The 22,318-nt window shown below is 38.4% G+C and overlaps 1 protein-coding gene and 1 pseudogene across 2 annotated transcripts in view; one reads left to right on the plus strand and one right to left on the minus strand.

Annotated features, from left to right (window-relative positions):
- The window catches only part of ALKBH8 (alkB homolog 8, tRNA methyltransferase), a 102,629-nt gene that overhangs the window by 67,114 nt on the left and 13,197 nt on the right, over positions 1-22,318 (minus strand). For both annotated transcript variants that reach the window (XM_043481196.1, XM_043481197.1), the window contains exons 4-5: positions 2,932-3,063; positions 1,282-1,377 (exon numbers count right to left, since the gene is read on the minus strand). In XM_043481196.1, coding sequence (XP_043337131.1) covers positions 1,282-1,377; positions 2,932-3,063 — 228 coding nt within the window. The remainder of the gene's footprint in view (positions 1-1,281; positions 1,378-2,931; positions 3,064-22,318) is intronic.
- Positions 20,995-21,409, plus strand: LOC122449540 (annotated as a pseudogene).

Below are 22,318 nucleotides of genomic sequence, written 5' to 3' on the forward strand. Positions count from 1 at the left end.
AATAGTCAGTGATAAAAATCACACAGCTTTTAGTTTAGTAGTCAGATCCAAACATAACAGTAAACTCACAAGCAAAGGAAAATAAAAACAAAATCTTAATAATCTTTTAAGTTATTTTATTAACTTTATCAAATAAAATATACAAAAGAATTTTGCAGGCAACAATTTTGGGTTTTTTTAGAGCAGCAATTATAAAATTTACAATATTATATGGAAACTAGCCTGACCAATTTCTTATTATCTTAAATTATTAATTTATTTTAAATTATTTCTTTTTAAAAAACATATTTTTCAAAGTAGAACTAAGTCACTTTTATTGGGATCATAAATGTTATTTCATGAGGCAAAGGAAATCCTTAAGTAAGACGAAAGTCATAAAAATACAGATAAATTGAATTCCAACAAAGATGTCTACCAAAGGATTAATATCTAGATTATATAGTAAAATCTTATTAATACATTACACTACTCATTAGAAAAAACTAGCAAAGAAGATGAAAAAGAATTCACAGAAAAGGAAATAAAAATGGCCAATCTCACTAGTAATCAGGTATAAAGTTAAAAGCGATATTTCACATGCAGCTGGGGTAAGGAAGTAAGCACTCTGTGAGAGAATGTTAGTATAGCTCTTTTAGGATGCAATCTGTCAGTGTCTACTGACATTTTTAAGTGAGCATAACTTTGACAGAATTCTAATCCAGCAGTTTCATTTCCCTTGAGCAACTCTTGCTTAAAGCATAAAGAGGTGTGTACAAAGATATCTACTGCAGCACAACTTGTAAAAGCCAAAAACTAGAAACAACCTAAGTGTCTAGCAAAAGGAAACTAACTGAATAAGCTATTACTAAATATTCAATAAAATGAAAACCTATATAAGATCTCTAACATATACTGTGATAATGTGACAATATATGAATATACAATTCATGACATACAATATACTACTACATGTTAACAACTATATACTTAAACAGGTTATTTGGACGTAAATTCATTTATAAAGATTGAAATAATATACACTAAACTGTTAACTGTATTACTTCTGAAGAGGTATACGCGAATAAGGATAGTGCTCAAGAGAAATTAAATTTAGCTTTATTTGTATGTATAACATTTTTAACACAAAACTATACTATTTAATCTAAATGAATTAAATTTAATCAACTTTTATATGTTAACATACAAATGACAAATGAAAAATAATCTCAACCATGATATCCTAACATTATACATTAATATTTTTTTCTGAGCCAGCCCTACTGTTTGCTAACAATTACTTACCCCCAGGTAACGGCTTATCTTTATCTACACTGTTGTTCTCATAGTGGAATTCATAGCCAAAATGCTTTACTCTTCTGTGCTTTAAGGATTTTTGAACTGTATGAAGAGAAGTAAATTATTTAGGAGAAAAACAATTTCATTCCTTCATATATTTCAAAGTTAATTTTATGAACAAGGATTAATTTAATAATGGCAATTTTTGTTAACTGCTAAATTATTGTCTTCAGTAAAATTGAACATTCTACTTCATATCTGCTATTCTTTTAAGTCTAAAATTGAAACAAACTTTTAAGGGTTTCACCCATGTCAATTTGAAAGAGCTAACCATATACACTGCCACTCACAAGATTGCTAATGATCCGGAAACAGAGTAACTAATTTGTAAATTTCTCCAGGACGTTCTTACTACATTATAATCATATGGTACTGAATTGCTAATTCCTCATAGTAAAGTTTGCCTTAGGGTAGAGAGAACCATGGGTTTGGGTGGACTCTGGGAGTTGGTAATGGACAGGGAGGCCTGGCGTGCTGCGGTTCATGGGGTCGCAAAGAGTCGGAAATGACTGAGCGACTGAACTGAACTGAGAGAGAACCAAATAAGACAACATACAGTTGTTCCTGTGTATCCTTGGGGAATTGGTTCCCTCAAATGCCAAAATCCTTGCGTATAACCTAAATATCTTTCACATCCTCCAGAATGCTTTCAATCATCTTTAGATTACTTACAATACCTAGTACAATGTATATGACATGTAAAACAGTTGCAAATACAATATATATATATATGTATATATACATATAATGAACTGCCAAAATATTTTACCTTTTGGAACTTTGTAGAATTTTGCTTCTTTTTCAAATTTTTTCAATCCAGAGTTGACTGAATTCATGCATACAGAACCCATGAATACAGACAACCAAACATATGTGAAACAGCTTATTAATGTTGGCTCTACAGTTCAGTTCAGTTCAGTCGCTCAGCCGTGTCCAACTCTTTGTGACCCCATGGACTGCAGCAAGTCAGGTTTCCCTATCCATCACCAACTCCCAGAGCTTGCTCAAACTCATGTCCATCAAGTCGGTGATGCCATCCAATCATCTCATCCTCTGTCATCCCCTCCTCCCCCTGCCTTCAATCTTTCCCAGCATCAGGGTCTTTTCCAATAAGTCAGTTCTTTGCATCAGGTAGCCAAAGTATTGGAGCTTCAGCTTCAGCATCAGTCCTTCCAATGAATATTCAGGACTGATATCCTTTAGGATTGACTGGTTTGATCTCCTTGCAGTCCCAGGGACTCTCGAGAGTCTTCTCCAACACCACAATTCAAAAGCATCAATTCTAGCGCTCAGCTTTCTTTATAGTCCAACTCTCACATCCATACATGACTACTAGAAAAACCATAGTTTTGACAAGACGGACCTTTGTCAGCTCTACAAATGTTGGCTAATAAATATTCATCAATTTGCAGTTTTAAATTGATACCTATATATGAAAGCTACTAATTATTAATGCTCTTAAGAATTGTTAGTGTGACTTACCTAACAGTGGATCCAGAGCACTTTCACTAATTTTGAGGAAACAATTGAATAAACCAAAGAACAAGAAGACATTTTGCAGAAGCTTTTAAATATCAGATTTAAAGTTTTACTTACAATTTTGATTGTCTGTATCTTCTGTCCAGTTAACACTCTCCAAAAGCATTTTCTCATCCTCAGAAGAAATAATTTCTTCTATTACTTTGAGGCCTGGAGGCAAGGCTTGAAGCCCCAACTCTTTCCACTGTGCTGTGGGAAACAAAATTAAAATAGTCAACTTACAAAACTTAAAGTTCTCATAGACAAATAATTCTGTTCAATTCGCCTTTTATCAGTTCACAAAACCCCTGTGAAATGGAGTACTTCCTGCCGTATCAGTAAACAAGGATGCACAGTCATCAGTGATTTTGGGCCTCCAAATATAATAAATTGCTGAGCCCCAGGGGTGCCCAATGCCTGCAATCCACCTGCTATCAGCTGCTAGCAATCCCTACAGTAAACGAGGAACTAAGGATGTAACAAAATCAAGAAAAAGGATGCTAGCCCCAGATGGAGAGGTTCGTAGAAAGAAAGGATTTCAGTAAATAAGCCCCAGATGCTTGCATCTTCCCATACTTAGAAAAGTGCTAAATTCCTTGAGATACCTGGTTTTCCTTAATTAACAATCTTTTATGTTCAGACTACCTGCCCCCCTTTGTCACAAACTTTTCTATAACCTGACTGCTTCCCCCACCTCAAAGCAGGGCTTTGAGGGCTACTTGAGATGCTGCTTCCTGGGCTTGAAGTCCTAAGAATTCTCACCGAATAAAACAACTCTGTTTCCAGGTTGTGACAAGTTTTTTTAGTTGACATTTTGCTGATGGACAAGGGGACCAGAGCAGATTCCTCTTCTTTACCTGGACTCTACAGAGATCCAGAGCCTTGGTTTTTTTGCCCATCAGCCTGCTCGACCAGTCCAGATGAATCTGGGTGAGTCTCTCCTGGTTCTAGGATTTCCCATTACTGGCTGATGATCCTAAGTTTTATTCAGTGGGGGAAAAAGTTATCCTTGAAACTTGGTTTCAAGATGTACCTGGCTGCTCAGTTTGGACACAGGGCGGGATACCCTCAGTCAGAGGACTAGGAAGCTTCTGCTCGAGCAGGGAACCCTCAGTGTTAAGGCACTGGGAAGGCTCAGTGTGAATACTGAGTGGATAGCCTCAATTGAGAGACTAGGCTCAGTTTAACACTGAGTAAGGTAGGACTGAGTTATTAGGGGTAAGACTGGCTTGTTGTTTTTCCTTGATTTGGTTTACCTTAACAGAGTGTGTCAAAATAAAATAAAAATCTTATGAGAGCTTCTGAGCTCCGAAGAAGGGACTCTTCCTTCCAGCCAGCAATGGCTTTCTCAGGTGAGAGAAACTCGCAGGAGTGGTAGAGGCAGACCTCACACCACGAGGCTGCACCTACACGGAAACCCACTCACATAATTAACAATCTGCTCAACTAGGGACATGCCTAAGAATTGGCCATTCCACAATCTGAGCACTTGTGGAAGTCTTATACTTTACTGGGATACCCAAGGCACATACGAGGGGGCTGAAACAACTCTGAGGCAAAACCAGAAGAGTAAGCCTTCAAGCAGCACACGCTGGCCTGCCACATGATCCTCATTAGCAATTTTATCTTGACAAACTGACTTCAAAATGGGAAACAAAGGTTTCAAAGTAAAAGAAAAAGGAAGGACAGAGTTCCAGTACCCTAGCTGGGCAAATGTATGTTAAAAAACTTACAAATGTTTACTTGATCGGAAATTGGAGAAAATCTCACCCTGGAAATTGAGCGGGCTCTTCACTGCAAACACAGTTAAAGTTAAAAGCTGGCTTGGTAAAACCTTAAACAAAGGGCTTTAGTTTCTTCATACAAGATGGTCACATCTCTTTTGCTTAATTAAATTGTGAAATAGGCATATTCCATTGGGGCATAATTCCCCTGTGTGGTATTATAAGACAAGGCAAATAGATGGCCACTAAGAACATACTAACTGAATGTACTAACCAGCAGTTGCCTGAGCCATACAAATAAGCAAAAACTGCGAACTAACATGCAAGGGGTAATAAAAATAAAACTAGTGATTTTGCTTTGGTTTAATTCATAAACTCAGAATTGTCTTTGCTGAATGTTTTATACAAACCTTTAAAGGCAAGATAAATTAAATTCTAAAATTATAGAACACAAAACTTAATAAAATACATTTCAGTTCAGTTAAAATCTTGTCACTGATGTCAGTAACTTTAGGTGACAGAACTGTTCTCCTAGGAGCTAAAAACAACTGTCTTTCTCTTCCAAATCTCTAAAATCAGAATGTGAATACAGGCCATAAGGACCTGAGACTGAGCCCAATTAACTCAAGCACACAAAACCTAAAACAAAGGGGAAAAAATGGCAGTTTTAAAATTCAAACTACTGGAAATGCTCCCTTAGGCAAACTTACAGATCATAAGCCTTAGTCATCTGAGCAAGCAATCTTAATGTATTCTGTTTGTGAATTAGTAAGTTTATATTGTAATATGTGGTTCATATCTAAGCTTTTAGTAAAGCCATGAGATCTCTAGTTTGCCTGTTTATGTCTGTGTATACATTATACATATGAGATATCTCTACTTCTAGAAAGTACTATCAAAATTGAGTTTATAAAGAGTTCAATTTAATTTTAATAAAAAGCACTACATTTAAAATGGTGACGACGACTTTCAGATTCATGTGAACTGGGAAATATTCACTATTAAGTTGATATCTGATATTGATGTTTAAGATTATTGATCTAATTAAGATATGTTAAGATTATTGTACCTAACCTAGACTGAGAGCGCCAGGCTGAGACAGCGCAGGAGGGGCGGCCTAGAGAAGCTTCCCCACCCCCGAGGTCAGGGGCCCCGCCCGAGAGGAGCTACCCCACCTCCATGGAGCTGCTGCTGCGCAGGCGCAGGAGGACCAAGAGGAGCTACTCCACGTTCAAGGTCAGGAGGGGCGGCGGTGAGAAGACAGTCCTCTTCCAAGGTAAGGAGCAGCGGCTGCGCTTTGCTGGAGCAGCCGTGAAGAGATACCTCACGTCCAAGGTAAGAGAAACCCAAGTAAGACAGTAGGTGTTGTGAGAGGGCATCAGAGGACAGACACACTAAAACCATAATCACAGAAAACTAGCCAATCTGATCACACGGACCACAGTCGTGTCTAACTCAGTGAAACTAAGCCATGACATGTGGGGCCACCCAAGACAGTCGGGTCATGGTGGAGAGGTCTGACAGAATGTGGTCCACTGGAGAAGGGAATGGCAAACCACTTCAGTATTCTTACCTTGAGAACCCCACGAACAGTACGAGAAGGCAAAATGATAGGATACTGAAAGAGGAACTCCCCAGGTCGGTAGGTGCCCCAAATGCTACTGGAGATCAGTGGAGAAATAACTCCAGAAGGAATGAAGGGATGGAGCCAAAGCAAAAACAACACCCAGTTGTGGATGGGACTGGTGATAGAAGCAAGGTTCGATGCTGGCAAGAGCAATATTGCATAGAAACCTGGAATGTTAGGTCCATGAATCAAGGCAAATTGGAAGTGGTCAAACAGGAGATGGCAAGAGTGAATGTCGACATTCTAGGAATCAGCAAACTAAAATGGACTGGAATGGGTGAATTTAACTCAGATGACCATTATATCTACTACTGTGGGCAGGAATCCCTTAGAAGAAATGGAGTAGCCATCATAGTCAACAAAAGAGTCCAAAATGCAGCACTTGGATGTAATCTTAAAAACGACAGAATGATCTCTGTTCGTTTCCAAGGCAAACCATTCAACATCACGGTAATCCAAGCCTGTACCCCAACCAGTAATGCTGAAGAAGCCGAAGTTGAATGGTTCTATGAAGACCTACAAGACCTTTTAGAACTAACACCCAAAAAAGATGTCCTTTTCATTATAGGGAACTGGAATGCAAAAGTAGGACGTCAAGAAACACCTGGAATAACAGGCAAATTTGGCCTTGGAGTACGGAATGAAGAAGGACAAAGGCTAATACAGTTTTGCCAAGAGAATGCACTGGTCATAGCAAAAACCCTCTTCTAACAGCACAAGAGAAGACTCTACACATGGACATCACCAGATGGTCGACACCGAAATCAGACTGATTATATTCTTTGCAGCCAAAGATGGAGAAGCTCTATACAGTCAGCAAAAACAAGACCGGGAGCAGACTGTGGCTCAGATCATGAACTCCTTATTGCCAAATTCAGACTTAAACTGAAGAAGGTAGGGATAACCACTAGACCATTCAGGTATGACCTAAATCAAATCCCTTATGACTATACAGTGGAAGTGAGAAATAGATATAGAAATAGATATAGAAATAAATATCAGAACTAGATCTGATAGACAGAGAGCCTGATGAAATATGGATGGAGGTTAGTGACATTGTACAGGAGACAGGGATCAAGACCATCCCCATGGAAAAGAAATGCAAAAAAGGCAAAATGGTTGTCTGAGGAGGCCTTACAAATAGCTGTGAAATGAAGAGAAGCAAAAAGCAAAGGAGAAAAGGAAAGATATTCCCATTTGAATGCAGAGTTCCAAAGAATAGCAAGGAGAGATAAGAAAGCCTTCCTCAGCGATCAATGCAAAGAGGAAAACAACAGAATGGGAAAGACTAGAGATCTCTTCAAGAAAATTAGAGATACCAAGGGAACATTTCATGCAAAAATGGGCTCAATAAAGGACAGAAATTCTATGGACCTAACAGAAACAGAAGATATTAAGAAGAGGTGGCAAGAATACACAGAAGAACTGTACAAAAAAGATCTCCATGACCCAGATAATCACGATGGTGTGATCACTCACCTAGAGCCAGACATCCTGGAATGTGAAGTCAAGTGGGCCTTAGAAAGCATCACTATGAACAAACCTAATGGATGGAATTCCAGTTGAGCTATTTCAAATCCTGAAAGATGATGCTGTGAAAGTGCTGCACTCAATATGCCAGCAAATGTGGAAAACTCAGCAGTGGCCACAGGACTGGAAAAGGTCTGTTTTCATTCCAATCCGTAAGAAAGGCAATCCCAAAGAATGCTCAAACTACCGCACAATTGCACTCATCTCATACGCCAGTAAAGTAATGCTCAAAATTCTCCAAGCCAGGCTTCAGCAATACGTGAACTGAGAACTTCCAGATGTTCAAGCTGGTTTTAGAAATGCAGAGGAACCAGAGATCAAATTGCCAACATCCACTGGATCATCAAAAAAGCAAGAGAGTTCCAGAAAAACATCTATTTCTGCTTTATCGACTATGGCAAAGCCTTCAACTGTGTGAATCACAATAAACTGTGGAAAATTCTGAAGGAGATGGGAACACCAGACCACCTGACCTGCCTGACAGAAACCTGTATGCAGGTCAGGAAGCAACAGTTAGAACTGGACATGGGACAACAGACTGGTTCCAAATAGGAAAAGAAGTACAGTCAAGGCTGTATACTGTCACCCTGCTTATTTAACTTATATGCAGAGTACATCATGAGAAACGCTGGGCTGGAAGAAGCACAAGCTGGAATCAAGATTGCTGGGAGAAATATCAATAACCTCAGATATGCAGATGACACCACCCTTATGGCAGAAAGTGAAGAGGAACTAAAAAGTCTCTTGATGAAAGTGAAAGAGGAGAGTGAAAAAGTTGGCTTAAAGCTCAACATTCAGAAAACTAAGATCATGGCATCTGGTCCCATCACCTCATGGGGAATAGATAGGGAGACAGTGGAAACAGTGGCTGACTTTATTTTTCTGGGCTCCAAAATCACTGCAGATGGTGATTGCAGCCATGAAATTAAAAGACGCTTACTCCTTGGAAGGAAAGTTATAACCAACCTAGATAGCATATTAAAAAGCAGAGACATTTACTTTGCCAACAAAGGTCCATCTGGTCAAGGCTATGGTTTTTCCAGTGGTCATGTATGGATGTGAGAGTTGGACTGTGAAGAAAGCTGAGCACCGAAAAAATTGATGCTTTTGAACTGTGGTGCTGGAGAAGACTCTTGAGAGTCCCTTGGACTGCAAGGAGATCCAACCAGTCCATTCTGAAGGAGATAAGTCCTGGGTGTTCATTGGAAGGACTGATGCTGAAGCTGAAACTCCAGTACTTTGGCCACCTCATGCGAAGAGTTGACTCATTGGAAAAGACCCTGACACTGGGAGGGATTGGGGGCAGGAGGAGAAGGGGACGACAGAGGATGAGATGGCAGGATGGCATCACTGACTCAATGGGCATGAGTATGGGTAAACTCAAGGAGTTTGTGATGGACAGGGAGGCCTGGGGTGCTGTGATTCTTGGGGTCGCAAAGAGTCGGACACAACTGAGTGACTGAACTGAACTGAACTAGGTTCAATAAATAAGATCTTACTAGATCTCTTGCAAGAAAAATAACTTGACATGAAGTAACTTTAAAGTAAAAGTAAATGAAATAAGAACTTTGGTATAAAAACTTTAAAGTAATTATATTTTAGAAATATCTACTTAATGATCTTTAGAGACATTTGGTAACTTAAAGTTCTAGAGCTGCACTAAATTTAAGTGATGACAGCTTATTAAATAGGTAAAAAGATACTGAGACATCAATTACCAAATAGAAAAACTAAAAGTAGTTGGAAATATTATTGAAAACGTTTGGTATCATCTGAGATGTTTTCTATAAGAAAACAAATGTTTTAAAAAATTATCACTGGTGTTTATGCTCACTAATTTATAGGCTACTTCGCTGATAGCTCAGTTGGTAAAGAATCCACCTGCAATGCAGGAGACCCTGGTTCAATTCCTGGGTTGGGAAGATCTGCTGGAGAAGGGATAGGCTACCCACTCCAGTGTTCTTGGGCTTCCGTTGTGGCTCAGCTGGTAAAGAATCCGCCTGCAATGCGGGAGACCTGGGTTTAATCCCTGGGTTGGGAAGATCCCCTGGAGAAGGGAAAGGCTACCCACTCCAGTATTCTGGCCTGGAGAATTCCATGGACTGTGTAGTACATAGGGTCAGTCACAAAGAGTCAGACACTACTGAGTCACTTTCACTTTCAATTTAAAGACAGTTCATAATTGCTTCTTAGCTTTACTAAAAATTAAGGCTTTAAGAGTTGAGGATTCTAATTTAAACATGTAGTTAAAGTGAATAAGAATAACACAGTAATACTTCAGTATACAATAGGAAGTAGAATGTATGATTTCAGTAAAGAAGGTATGAGAAATGGAATTACATTTTATTGAAAAAAAAAAAAGTATGAGCTGGTTAATTTTATTTGGATGGGAAATGAGGCACAGGATGAATATAGAAAGTGATGAGAGATTATGGAAATGAACCCTGAGGAAAAAGTTCTATACACAGTCAAGATTAACCAAATTTAGATTGAAGTTGTTGAGTAAATGGACTTTAAGTGAGCTAGTACAGGACTGGAATTTAATTTCTGTTAAAAGTGCCCCTTTTATAATAGATTGTGTGAGCTTCTGTGCCCTTAAATGATCTATATTTATTTTTTTAATAGTTTTTGTGACTTTGGTTAAATGAATAGGTGTCGCTTTAGTGACCTATGATCCTGTTGTGCCTTAAAACCTTTATGAAAAAGTTCCCAATATAAAAATCTAACTAAAGCTCTTTTAGTCTCCAGCTAACTCTGGGATGGATGCTTTGAAGAAGCATCTTTGAGGCATCTCAGAGATGAATGTTAAACTAAGTCTATTTGCTATTTTTATCTTCCCAACCCAGGGATTGAACCCAGATCTCCCACATTTTATGCAGATTCTTTACTATCTGAGCCACCAGCAAAGCCCCAACTCAAAAACATTGTCAAGTGATTGAAAGTGAATTTTAGGTTGTAATGTATGGATAAATGTCATTAATACAGATATTCCAAAATTTATATGAAATCCCTAACATCAGGTATGTCCTGATATAATGTTATCAGTCATAATTGTAGTGATTATACTAACATGTTACATGTTGCAGAAATATCCAAGTTTCCTAATTACATGTACTCAACTCTATAACCATGCTATTTTAAGTTTTGTCCTTTACAGACTATCATAATTTTACACTGCTTTTACATAATAAAGATTTTCAAGAAGACATAGAAAGAACTTTTAAACAAATGTGTTTCTGATAGGCTTAATGCTACTAAATTGCATAACAAATTACAAACTGTAATGGAAAACCTGCTTACTTCATATAGATCAAAAGGAATCAATCACATGGGACTAAATGAACTGATAAATGTGATTCATAACTTTGACTTTAGAACATACTAACTTCAATCTGTTTTCCAGTAAACTTTTTTTTTATGCTGTGACCTACAACAAGTTGATAAAGAATGCCTTTGTAAACAAAGATAAAACATTTATGTTTTTCTCTCTGCCTGCTGCTGCTGCTAAGTCACTTCAGTCATGTCCAACTCTGTGAGACCCCATAGACAACAGCCCACCAGGCTCCCTGTCCCTGGGATTCTCCAGGCAAGAACACTGGAGTGGGTTGCCATTTCCTTCTCCAATGCATGAAAGCGAAAAGTGAAAGTGAGGACGCTCAGTTGACCTTGCCAAGATTTGGCTTCTCCAGCTGGAGACAGCGCAACCCAAACTATGGGATCGCCAGAGAGATGGAAAAAAAAAAAAGGACGTTTCCTACAAAAGGCTCTAAATGCCACATGGTAACACCTGGCATGCTCACAGAACAAAAGACTGCATCCTAGCAAATGCCAAAGGAGGGGAAGCTAGCTGCTATTTAGGGCCCTCCCTCCCCGGAGGCAGAGAGGCAGGTGTGCAACAGCCAGAGTTGCAAGGCAAGGGGCCGCTGTAATGTTGACCCAAGAGACTGCATCTTCCACCAAGCTGTAACAGGCTGCCAGCTAACCACGTCTTCCTGGGATCCTGGAAGGTTCACATCCACCAGGAGTGTCACAGCCTGAGACCAGCTTCCCAGAGGAGACACACGGGACACCTGGGACTAGGCCCTCGTGGCACACACAGGAAACCAAGCAGCAGGGACCAGGGAGGTGGATAAGATGCACGGCCCACCTGGGACCATGGGCTCGCCAAGCACTGGTCGCCTGAGTGGCTTGGACCTGGGATGAGCACTGAACACAGTCCCTCTGGGCCTGTGCCCTTGTGGGGCACCCAAGAACCTGAGCGGCTTAGACCTGGGAAGTGCACGAAATGCAGGGTCCACTTGGGACAGGACCCTCACGGAGCACCCTGGAGCCTGAGCAGTGTGGACCTGGAAAGTACACACCGCTGTGGGCTATGGCAAACCCAGGGTGGTCCACCGATGTGAGCACTGCCCACACACGCTGTATTTCTTTGCCATGCTCCTCCCTCTCCACAGCACGGCTGAACAAGTGAGCCCGAATAAGTGGCCACCTTCACCCCCTCATGTCAGGGCAGAAATTAAGACACTCAAGAGACTTGCAAACAGAGGAAGCCAAAATAAACAAAGAAGGGGTAACCACCCTGGAAGTGACAGGTGCAACAAATTAAAACCCTGAAGTTAATGCTGATACTGTGTATTTTGGGGGCAGCTATAGACCTTGAGAATAAGTACAAGCCAGAACAAGGGACAATCTGACACAGAACTGACCCCACATTGCCCCAACAGCTCCAGAGAAATCCCTACATATATTTTTACTATTATCACTTTTCAATTTTTGAAAATTTGAATTCTTTATTACTCCTTTAACTCTCATTTTTATAGCCTACTGTCACCTTTCTTAAAAAAAAGAAAGAAAAAAAGAAACTATTTTTTTAAAAACAAATTCCATACATATCTTTTTAATTTTTGTGATCAATTTTGTATTTTCTATATTGGATCTTTGGGAGTTTAACCTCTAGTCTAAGTTTTTAATCTTTGCTTTTTGATGTTTATTATTAATTTTCTATCTTTAAGAATCTAATCTTCAATATCCATTTTCACTTAGGGATTTGATTACTGGCTTGATAGCTCTCTCCCCTTTTGATTCTCACTTTTCTCCTCCTGGTCACCTCTATTTGCATCCTCCCTCTTCTGTATATAAGTCTGTGAATCATTCTGGGTGTTCCTGGCTGTGGAGAGCACTTAGGGATTTGATTACTGGCTTGACTGCTCTCTCCACTTTTGACTCTTCCCTTTTCTCCTCCTGGTCACCTCTATCACCCTCCTCCCTCTTCTCTTCTCTATATAACTGTGAATTTCTCTGGGTGTTCCTAGCTGTGGAGAGGACTTAGGGACTTATTACTGACTTGACTGCTCTCTCCACTTTTGTCTCTTCCCTTTTCTCCTCCTGGTCACCTCTATTTGCATCCTCCCTCTTCTGTATATAAGTCTGTGAATCATTCTGGGTGTTCCTGGCTGTGGAGAGCACTTAGGGATTTGATTACTGGCTTGACTGCTCTCTCCACTTTTGACTCTTCCCTTTTCTCCTCCTGGTCACCTCTATCATCCCCTCCCTCTTCTCTTCTCTGTTTAACTGTGAATTTCTCTGGGTGTTCCTGGCTGTGGAGAGGACTTAGGGACTTTATTACTGGCTTGACTGCTCTCTCCACTTTTGTCTCTTCCCTTTTCTCCTCCTGGTCACCTCTATCATCCCCTCCCTCTTCTCTTCTCTGTTTAACTGTGAATTTCTCTGGGTGTTCCTGGCTGTGGAGAGCACTTAGGGACTTTATTACTGGCTTGACTGCTCTCTCCACTTTTGTCTCTTCCCTTTTCTCCTCCTGGTCACCTCTATCTCCCTCCTCTCTCTTCTCTTCTCTCTATAACTCTGTGAAACTCTCTGTGTGTTTCTGGCTGTTCAGAGTTGTTTCACCATTAACCTGGGGGTTTTATCTTCTGTGCTGTATGGATGGAGAAGTCGTGAGGCTACAGTGAGACTGGGGACAAAATCCAGAGGCAGGAGGCTCAACTCCAGAACTTTAGAATATCAGAGAATTCCTGACTCAGGGAACATTAACAGACAAGAGCCCACCCAAAAGACTCCATACCTACACTGAAACCAAGCTCCACCAAAAGCCAGCAAGTTTCAGTTCAAGATACCACACTAATTCTCCAGCAAAACAGGAACACAACCCTGACATTAAAAGATGGGCGGCCCGAAGCCATATCAAACCCATAGACAACCCAAAACTACTACTGGACATCTCATTGCACTCTGGAGAGGAGAGATCCAGCTCCAACCACCAGAACACAGACACAGGTTCCCCCACCCAAGAAACCTTGACAAGCTACCGGTCCAACCCCACCCACAGTGAGCAGACTACAATTAAGAGGAACCACAACCTTCCAGCCTGCAGAAAGGGCACCCCAAACATAGCAAGCTAAGCAAAATGAAAACACAGAGAAATCTCCAGCAGGTGAAGAAACATGATAAAAACCTACCAAACCAAACACAAAAGAGGTAAATAGGGAGTCTATCTGAAAAAGAATTCAGAATAATTATACTACAGATGATCCAAAATTTTGTAAACAAAATGGAGTTACAGGTAAATAGACTATAGACAGGGATCGAGAAGATGCAAGAAATGTTTAACAAGGACCTAGAAGAAACAAAGAAGAGTCAATCAATAATGAACAACACAATAAATGCGATTAAAAACACTCTGGAGGAAACCAACAGTAGAAAAACGGAGACGAAGAGAGGAAAAGCGTGGTGGAAGATAGAATGGTGGAAATAAATTAAGAAGACAGGGAAAAAGAAAAAGCAATAAAAAAGAAATGAGGACAACCTCAGAGACCACTGGGACAATGTTAAATGCCCCAACAGTTAAATCATACATGTCCCGGAAGAAGAAGACAAAAGGAAAGGGCATGAGAAAATACTTGAGGAGATAATGGTTGAAAACTTTCCTAAAATGGGGAAGGAAATAGCCAACCAAGTCCAAGAAACCCAGAGAATCCCAAACAGGATGAACCCAAGGCAAAACACCCCAAGACACATATTAATCAGACTAACAAAAATTATACACAAAGAGCAAATATTAAAAGCAGCAAGGGAAAAGCAATAAATCATATACAAGGGGATCCCCGTAAGGATAACAGCTGATCTTTCAAAAGAAACTCTTCCCATTAGAAGGGAATGGCAGGGCATACTTAAAGTGATGAAAGAGAAAAACCTACAACCAAGATTACTCTACCCAGCAAGGATCTCATTCAGATATGAAGGAGAATTCAAAAGCTTTACAGACAAGCAAAAGCTGAGAGAATTCAGCACCACCAAACCAGCTCTTCAACAAATGCTAAAGGATCTTCTCTAGACAGAAAACACAGAGGTTTATAAAAACGAACCCAAAATAACAAAGTAAATGGTAACGGGATCATACTTATCAATAATTTACCTTATATACAAATGGATTAAATGCTTCAACCAAGAGACAAAGACTGGCCAAATGGATACAAAAACAAAACCTCTATATATACTGTCTACAAGAGACCCACATCAAACCTAGGGACACATACAGATTGAAAGTGAGAGGCTGGAAGATGATATTTCATGCAAATGGAGACCAAAAGAAAGCAGGAGTAGCAATACTCATATTAGACAAAATAGACTTTGAAATAAAAACCATAAGAGACAAAGGACACTACATAATGATCAAGGGACCAATCCAAGAAAAAGATCTAACAATTATAAATATATATGCACCGAACATAGGAGCACAACAATAATGTAAGGCAAATGCTAACAAGTATGAAAGGGGAAATTAACAGTAACACAATAATAGTAGGGGAATTTAATACCCCACTTACACCTATGGATAGATCAGCCAAACAGAAAATTAGCAAGGAAACACAAGCTTCAAACTATGCAATGGACCAGTTAGACCTAATTGATATCTACAGGGCATTTCACCCCAAAACAATGGATTCTGCCTTTTTCTCAAGTGCACACGGAACATTCTCCAGGATAGATCATATCCTAGACCTAAAATCTAGCCTTGGTAAATTTTTTAAAAAATGAAATCATTTCAAGCATCTTTTCTGATCACAATGCAGTAACATTAGATAATAACTACAGGGGAAAAAACTATAAAAAACACAAACATACGGAAGCTAAACAACATGCTTCTGAATAACCAACAGATCATGGAAGAAGTCAAAAAGGAAATCAAAATATGCATAGAAACAAATGATAATGAAAACACAACAATCCAAAACCTATGGGATTCAATAAAAGCAATGCTAAGAGGGAGGTTCATAGCAATACAAGCCTACATCAAGAAAAAAGAGAAACATCAAATAAACAAACTAACTTTACACATAAGCAACTAGAAAAGAACAACAACAACAAATAAAAAAACAACCCAAAGTTAGTAAAAGGAAAGAAATCATAAAAATCAGAGCAGAAATAAATGAAAAGGAAATGAAGAGGACTATAGCAAAGATAAACAAAGCTAAAAGTTGGTTCTTTGAGAAGATAAACAAAATTGACAAACCATTAGACAGACTCATCAATGAAAAAAGGAAGAAGAATCAAATCAACAAAATTAGAAATAAAAATGGAGATATCACAACAGACAACACAGAAATACAAGCAATCATAAGAGACTACTATAAGCAATTATATGTGAATAAAATGGACAACTTGATGGAAATGGACAAATTCTTAGAAAAGTATAACCTTCCAAAACTGAACCAGGAAGAAATAGAAAATATGAACAGACCAATTACAAGCATGGAAATAGAAAATGTAATCAAAAAGTCTTCCAACAAACAAAAGCCCAGGACCAAATGGCTTCACAGGTGAATTCTACCAAAAATGTAAAGCGCTAACACCTATCCTACTCAAAATCTTCCAGAATATTGCAGAGGAAGGTAAACTCCCAAACTCATTCTATGAGGCCACCATCACCCTAATACCAAAACCAGACAAAGATGCCACAAAAAGAAAAAAAGAAAACTACAAGCCAATATCACTGATGAACATAGATGCAAAATCCTTAACAAAACTCTACCAAACAGAATCCACCAACATATTAAAAAGATCATACATCATGACCAAGTGGGCTTTGTTCCAGGGATGCAAGGATTCTTCAATATCACAAATCAATCAATGTGATACACCACATTAACAAAATGAAAGATAAAAACCATATGATTATTTCAATAGACGCAGAGAAACCCATTTATGATTTAAAAAAAAAAAAAAAAAAAAAACTCTCCAGAAAGCAGGAATAGAAGGAACATACCTCAACATGATGAAAGTCACATACAACAAACCCACAGTGAACATTATCCTCAATGGTGAAAAACTGAAAGGATTTTCTCTAAAATGAGGAAAAAAGGGTGCCAACTCTCACAACTACTTTTCAACATAGTTTTGGAAGGCCTAGCCACAGCAATCAGAGAAGAAGAAGAAATAAAAGGAATCCAAATTGGAAAAGAAGTAAAACTCTCACTGTTTGTAGATGACATGATCCTTTATATAGAAAACCTAAAGATACTACCAGAAAATTACTAGAGCTAATCAATGAATATAGTAAAGTTGCAGGATATAAAATTAATACACAGAAATCACTTGAATTCCTATACACTAACAATGAAAAAGCAGAAAGAGAAATTAAGGAAACAATCACATTCACCATTGCAATGAAAAGAATAAAATACTTAGGAATAAATTTACCTAAAGAAACAAAAGACCTATATATAGAAAACTATAAAACAATGACGAAGAAATCAAAGATGACAAATAGATGGAGAAATACACCATGTTTGTGGATTGAAAGAGTCAATGTGGTGAAAATGAGTACACTACCCAAAGCAATCTATAGATTCAATGCAATTCCTATAAAGTTACCAATGGTATTTTTAACAGAACTAGAACAAATAATTTCACAATTTGTATGGAAACATAAAAAACCTCGAATAGCCAAAGCAATGTTGAGAAAGAAGAATGGAACTGGAGGAATCAACCTGCCTAAATTCAGACTATATTACAAAGCTACAGTCATCAACACAGTATGGTATTGGCACAAAGACAGAAATATAAATCAATGGAACAAAATAGAAAGCCCAGAGATACATCCATGCACCTCTGAACACCTTATATTTTTGACAAAGGAGGCAAAAACATACAATTGAGAAAAAACAGTCTCTCTAGCAAGTGGTGCTGGGAAAACTGGTCAACCATGTGTAAAAGAATGAAACTAGAACACTTTCTAACACCATACACAAAAATAACTTCAAAATGAATTAAAGATATAAATGTAACACCAGAAACTACAAAACTTTTTGAGGAAAATATAGACAGAACACTTAAACCACAGGAAGATCCTCTATGACCCACCTCCCAGAATATTGGAAATAAAAGCAAAAATAAACAAACGGAACCTAGTTAAACTTAAAAGCTTTTGCAAATGAAGGAAACTATAAGCAATGTGAAAAGGCAGTCTTCAGAATAAAAGAAAATAACAGCAAATGCAACAACTGACAAAGAATTAATCTCCAAAATATACAAGCAGCCCATGCAACTCAATACCAGAAAAACAAATAACCCAATCAAAAAATGGCCATAGAACTAAACAGACATTTCTCCAAAGAAGACATACAGATGGCTAATAAACACATGAAAAGATGCTCAACATCACTCATTACTAGAAAAATGCAAATCAAAACCATGATGAGGTATCATCTCATGCCAGTCAGAATGGCCACCACCAAAATGTCTACAAACAATAAATGTTGGAGAGGGTGTGGAGTAAAGGGAACCCTCTTACACTGTTAGTGGGAATGCACACTGGTACAAGCACTATGGAGAACCACATGGAGATTCCTTAAAAAACTGGAAATAGAACTGCATATGACCCAGCAATCCCACTCCTGGGCATACACACCGAGGAAACCAGAAATGAAAGAGACACATGTACCCCAATATTCACTGCAGCACTGTTTACAACAGGTAGGACATGAAAGCAACCAAGATGTCCATTGGCAGATGCATGGTTAAGGAAGTTGTGGTACATATACATGATGGAATATTACTCAACTATAAAAGGGAACACATTTGAGTCAGTTCTAATGAGGTAGATAAATTGGAATCTATCATACAGAGTGAAGTAAGTGAGAAAGAGAAACACCAATACAGTATAATAACACATATATATGGAATTTACAAAGATGGTAATGAAGATCCTATATGCAAGGCAGCAAAAGAGACACAGATGTAAAGAACAGACTTTTTGACTCTGTGGGAGAAGGTAAAAGTGGGATAATTTGAAAAAACAGCACTGAAACATGTATATTACCATATGTAAAATAGATGACCAGTGCAAGTTCGATGCATGGAGCAGGGCACCCAAAGTCAGTGCTCTGGGACAACCCAGAGGGATGGGGTGGGGAGGGAGATGGGTCGGGGGTTCAGGATGGGTGGACACATGTGCACCTGTGGCTGACTCATGTCGATGTATGACAAAAATCATCACAATACTGTAAAGTAATTATCCTTCAATTAAAATAAAATAGTTAATTTATTTTTAAAAGTCAAGAAACAGGATTCTGGCCCCACACAGGTGAGGTACACATGGAAGAAATTATTTCAGGATACCCAGACGCTTGCATCTTTCTAAACTTAGAAAAGTGTTAAATTCCTTAACTTGAGATATATGATTTTCCCTAATTAGCAGTAATCTTTGACATTCAGACTACTTGCCCCACTGTACTGCAAACTTCTTCATAACTTGACTGCCTCCCCCACTGCCTCAAAGCAGTTTCTCAGGACTACTTGAGATGCTGTCTCCTGGGCTTGAAGTCCTAAACATTCCCACCAAATAAAACATAACTCTCAATTTCTAGGTTGTGACTGGTTTTTTTTTAGTCAACACTCTAAGCCTCATTTTTAGAAATAATAATGTTGAAAGGCATATAGCATATCAGTATGGGTGCTGCCAAAGAGAGTCCAGGACACAACATATTAAGAATATAAAAATTAAGGCTAAGATAAAAATCATGGTACATTTTATTCACTGCAATTACCAATAGCAAATATAACAGGATTTACTTAAGTATTTTGTTTGAACACAATCAGGCCACTTTTTAAATCTAAGAAAGAAGGTTTCTCATATCTACAGTATGCCCCTCCATAAACCAACCAGATTCTAAATACTGGTTGGTATGCCCCTCCATAAACCAACCAGATTTAATACTATATTAAATACTTAATATAAAATTTAAATATTCATTTTTGCTTCTATGGTCAAGTAATAGAAAAATGTGAAATAACAGTATGGTGGTTTCTCAAAAATCTAGAGTTGCTATATGACCCAGCAATTCCACTCCCGGACATACATCTGGAGAAAACTATAATTCAAAAAGATACACACACACCAATGTTCCCAGTAGCATTATTTACAATAGCCAAGACAAGGAAGAAACATAAATGCCCATCGACAGATGAATGGAAAAAGAAGATGTATGTGTACACACACACACACACACACACACACATACATATCAAACGGAATACCACTCAGCCATAAAAAATGAAAGAATGCCATCTGTAGCAACATGGATCAACACAGAGATTATCATACTAAGGTAAGCGAGAAAGAGAGACAAATACCGTATGATACCAGTTATATGTGGAATCTAAAATATGACACATATGATCTTATTTACAAAACAGAAACAGACTTACAGATATAGAGAGCAGATTTTTGGGTGCTTGCCAAGGGCAGGAAAGTAGGAGAGGCATGGTTTGTGAGTTTGGGGTTAGCAGATGCAAACTACTGCAAATAAAATGGATAAACAACAAGGTCCTACTGTGTAGCACCAGAAACTATATTCAATATCCCATAGTAAGCCATAGTGTAAAATATATCACATATATATATAACTGAATCACCTCGCTATATACCAGAAACTAACACAACATTGTAAGTCAACTATACTTCAATTAAAAAAAAAAGAAAACCTCTGGATCTAATATAGGATTTCAAATAAAAACCATTCCAAAATTCATTTCAAGCAATTTCTTACATTGTTCAACATGCTGGAGGAAAACCCAATGATAATATTCTTTGATTAAGATTTATTCTTAAACCATACAATTTTTAAAAACTGACCACAAACTCTTTCCTCCGCTGCCGCTAAGGTGCTCGGTTCTTCCGAGGAAGCTAAGGCCGTTTTGGGGTGAGGCCCTCACTTCATCCAGCGACTAGCACTGCACCTGGCAGCCATCACCTAGCACTCGCCCGCACCATGGCCTCCGTCTCGGAGCTCGCTTGCATCTACTCTGCCCTCATTCTGCACGACAATGAGGTGACGGTCACGGAGGATAAGATCAATGCCCTCATTAAAGCAGCCAGTGTAAATGTTGAGCCTTTCTGGCCAGGTTTGTTTGCAAAGGCTTTGGCCAATGTCAACATCGGGAGCCTCATCTGCAATGTGGGGGCTGGTGGACCTGCCCCAGCAGCTGGTGCTGCACCAGCAGGAGATCCTGCCCCAGCCACCACTGCTGCCCAGCTGAGGAGAAGAAAGTAGAAGCAAAGAAAGAAGAATCTGAAGAGTCTGATGATGACATGGGCTTTGGTCTTTTTGACTAAACCTCTTTAGTAACATTCAATAAAAAGTTGAGCTGTTAAAAATAAATAAATAAAATAAAAAATAAAAATAAAAACTGACCACAAAAACAAAATATGAAAACAATCTGCTTTGCAAAATCTGAAAGCTTAAGTCAGATTTGAAATTAAGTACACACAGACACTGAGAATTATAACTTATAAAACATATCTTTAAAGGAGTTATTCAAAGTTTCCTTTGAGTCTTATTTTAAAAAACTTTATTTAATAAATAAATAAATAAATAAAAAACATTATTTTGACATATACTCACTTACTTACCCACAGCATATCTAGACAAAACTGTTTAATTGCCTAAACAGGTAGCAAATGAATATAATAGAAGGAGATTAGATGTTTAAACATCAGAGTTCATCTCAATATATCTCATTTCCATGAGTCAGTAGTGAAAAGATGGAATAACCCCTATAGCAATTTTGTAAATCAGTCTGTCAAACTTTTATTTAAATTAGTTAACTGAATTTATTTAAATAAAATCAAAATTTAAAATCCACAGAATCATGCTGGACAACACAGATATAAAATATGAACATATTTCTACCAACACAGAAAGTTCAACTGACTATCACCACTATAAAGCTTCAGGCATCTGTGGTGGCTAAAGTTGTTTCTCCATAACTGTGAACCTTGGCACATAATCATTTGGATCACAATTAATTCCTAAGTGATTAATTGAAAGCTTCTAGGTAGACACTGTAAAATAAATCTGAACCCTTAACAATAAATACTGAAAAACACAATTAGACAGCAGGTTCCAAAATAAATAACATATATAACAAAGATATTATTAGCTTGGCAGGACCGGCTCCTTAGAAACAATAAGCTGTATCTAAATCATCTCCCTTCAACTACTAGTCCTATGCCTACACAACACTAGGCACTTAAAGAATGTCAAAAAAAAAGGGGGGAGTTGCT

This window comes from Cervus canadensis, chromosome 11 (assembly GCF_019320065.1).
Source record: "Cervus canadensis isolate Bull #8, Minnesota chromosome 11, ASM1932006v1, whole genome shotgun sequence".
NCBI classification, from domain to species: Eukaryota; Metazoa; Chordata; class Mammalia; order Artiodactyla; family Cervidae; genus Cervus; species Cervus canadensis.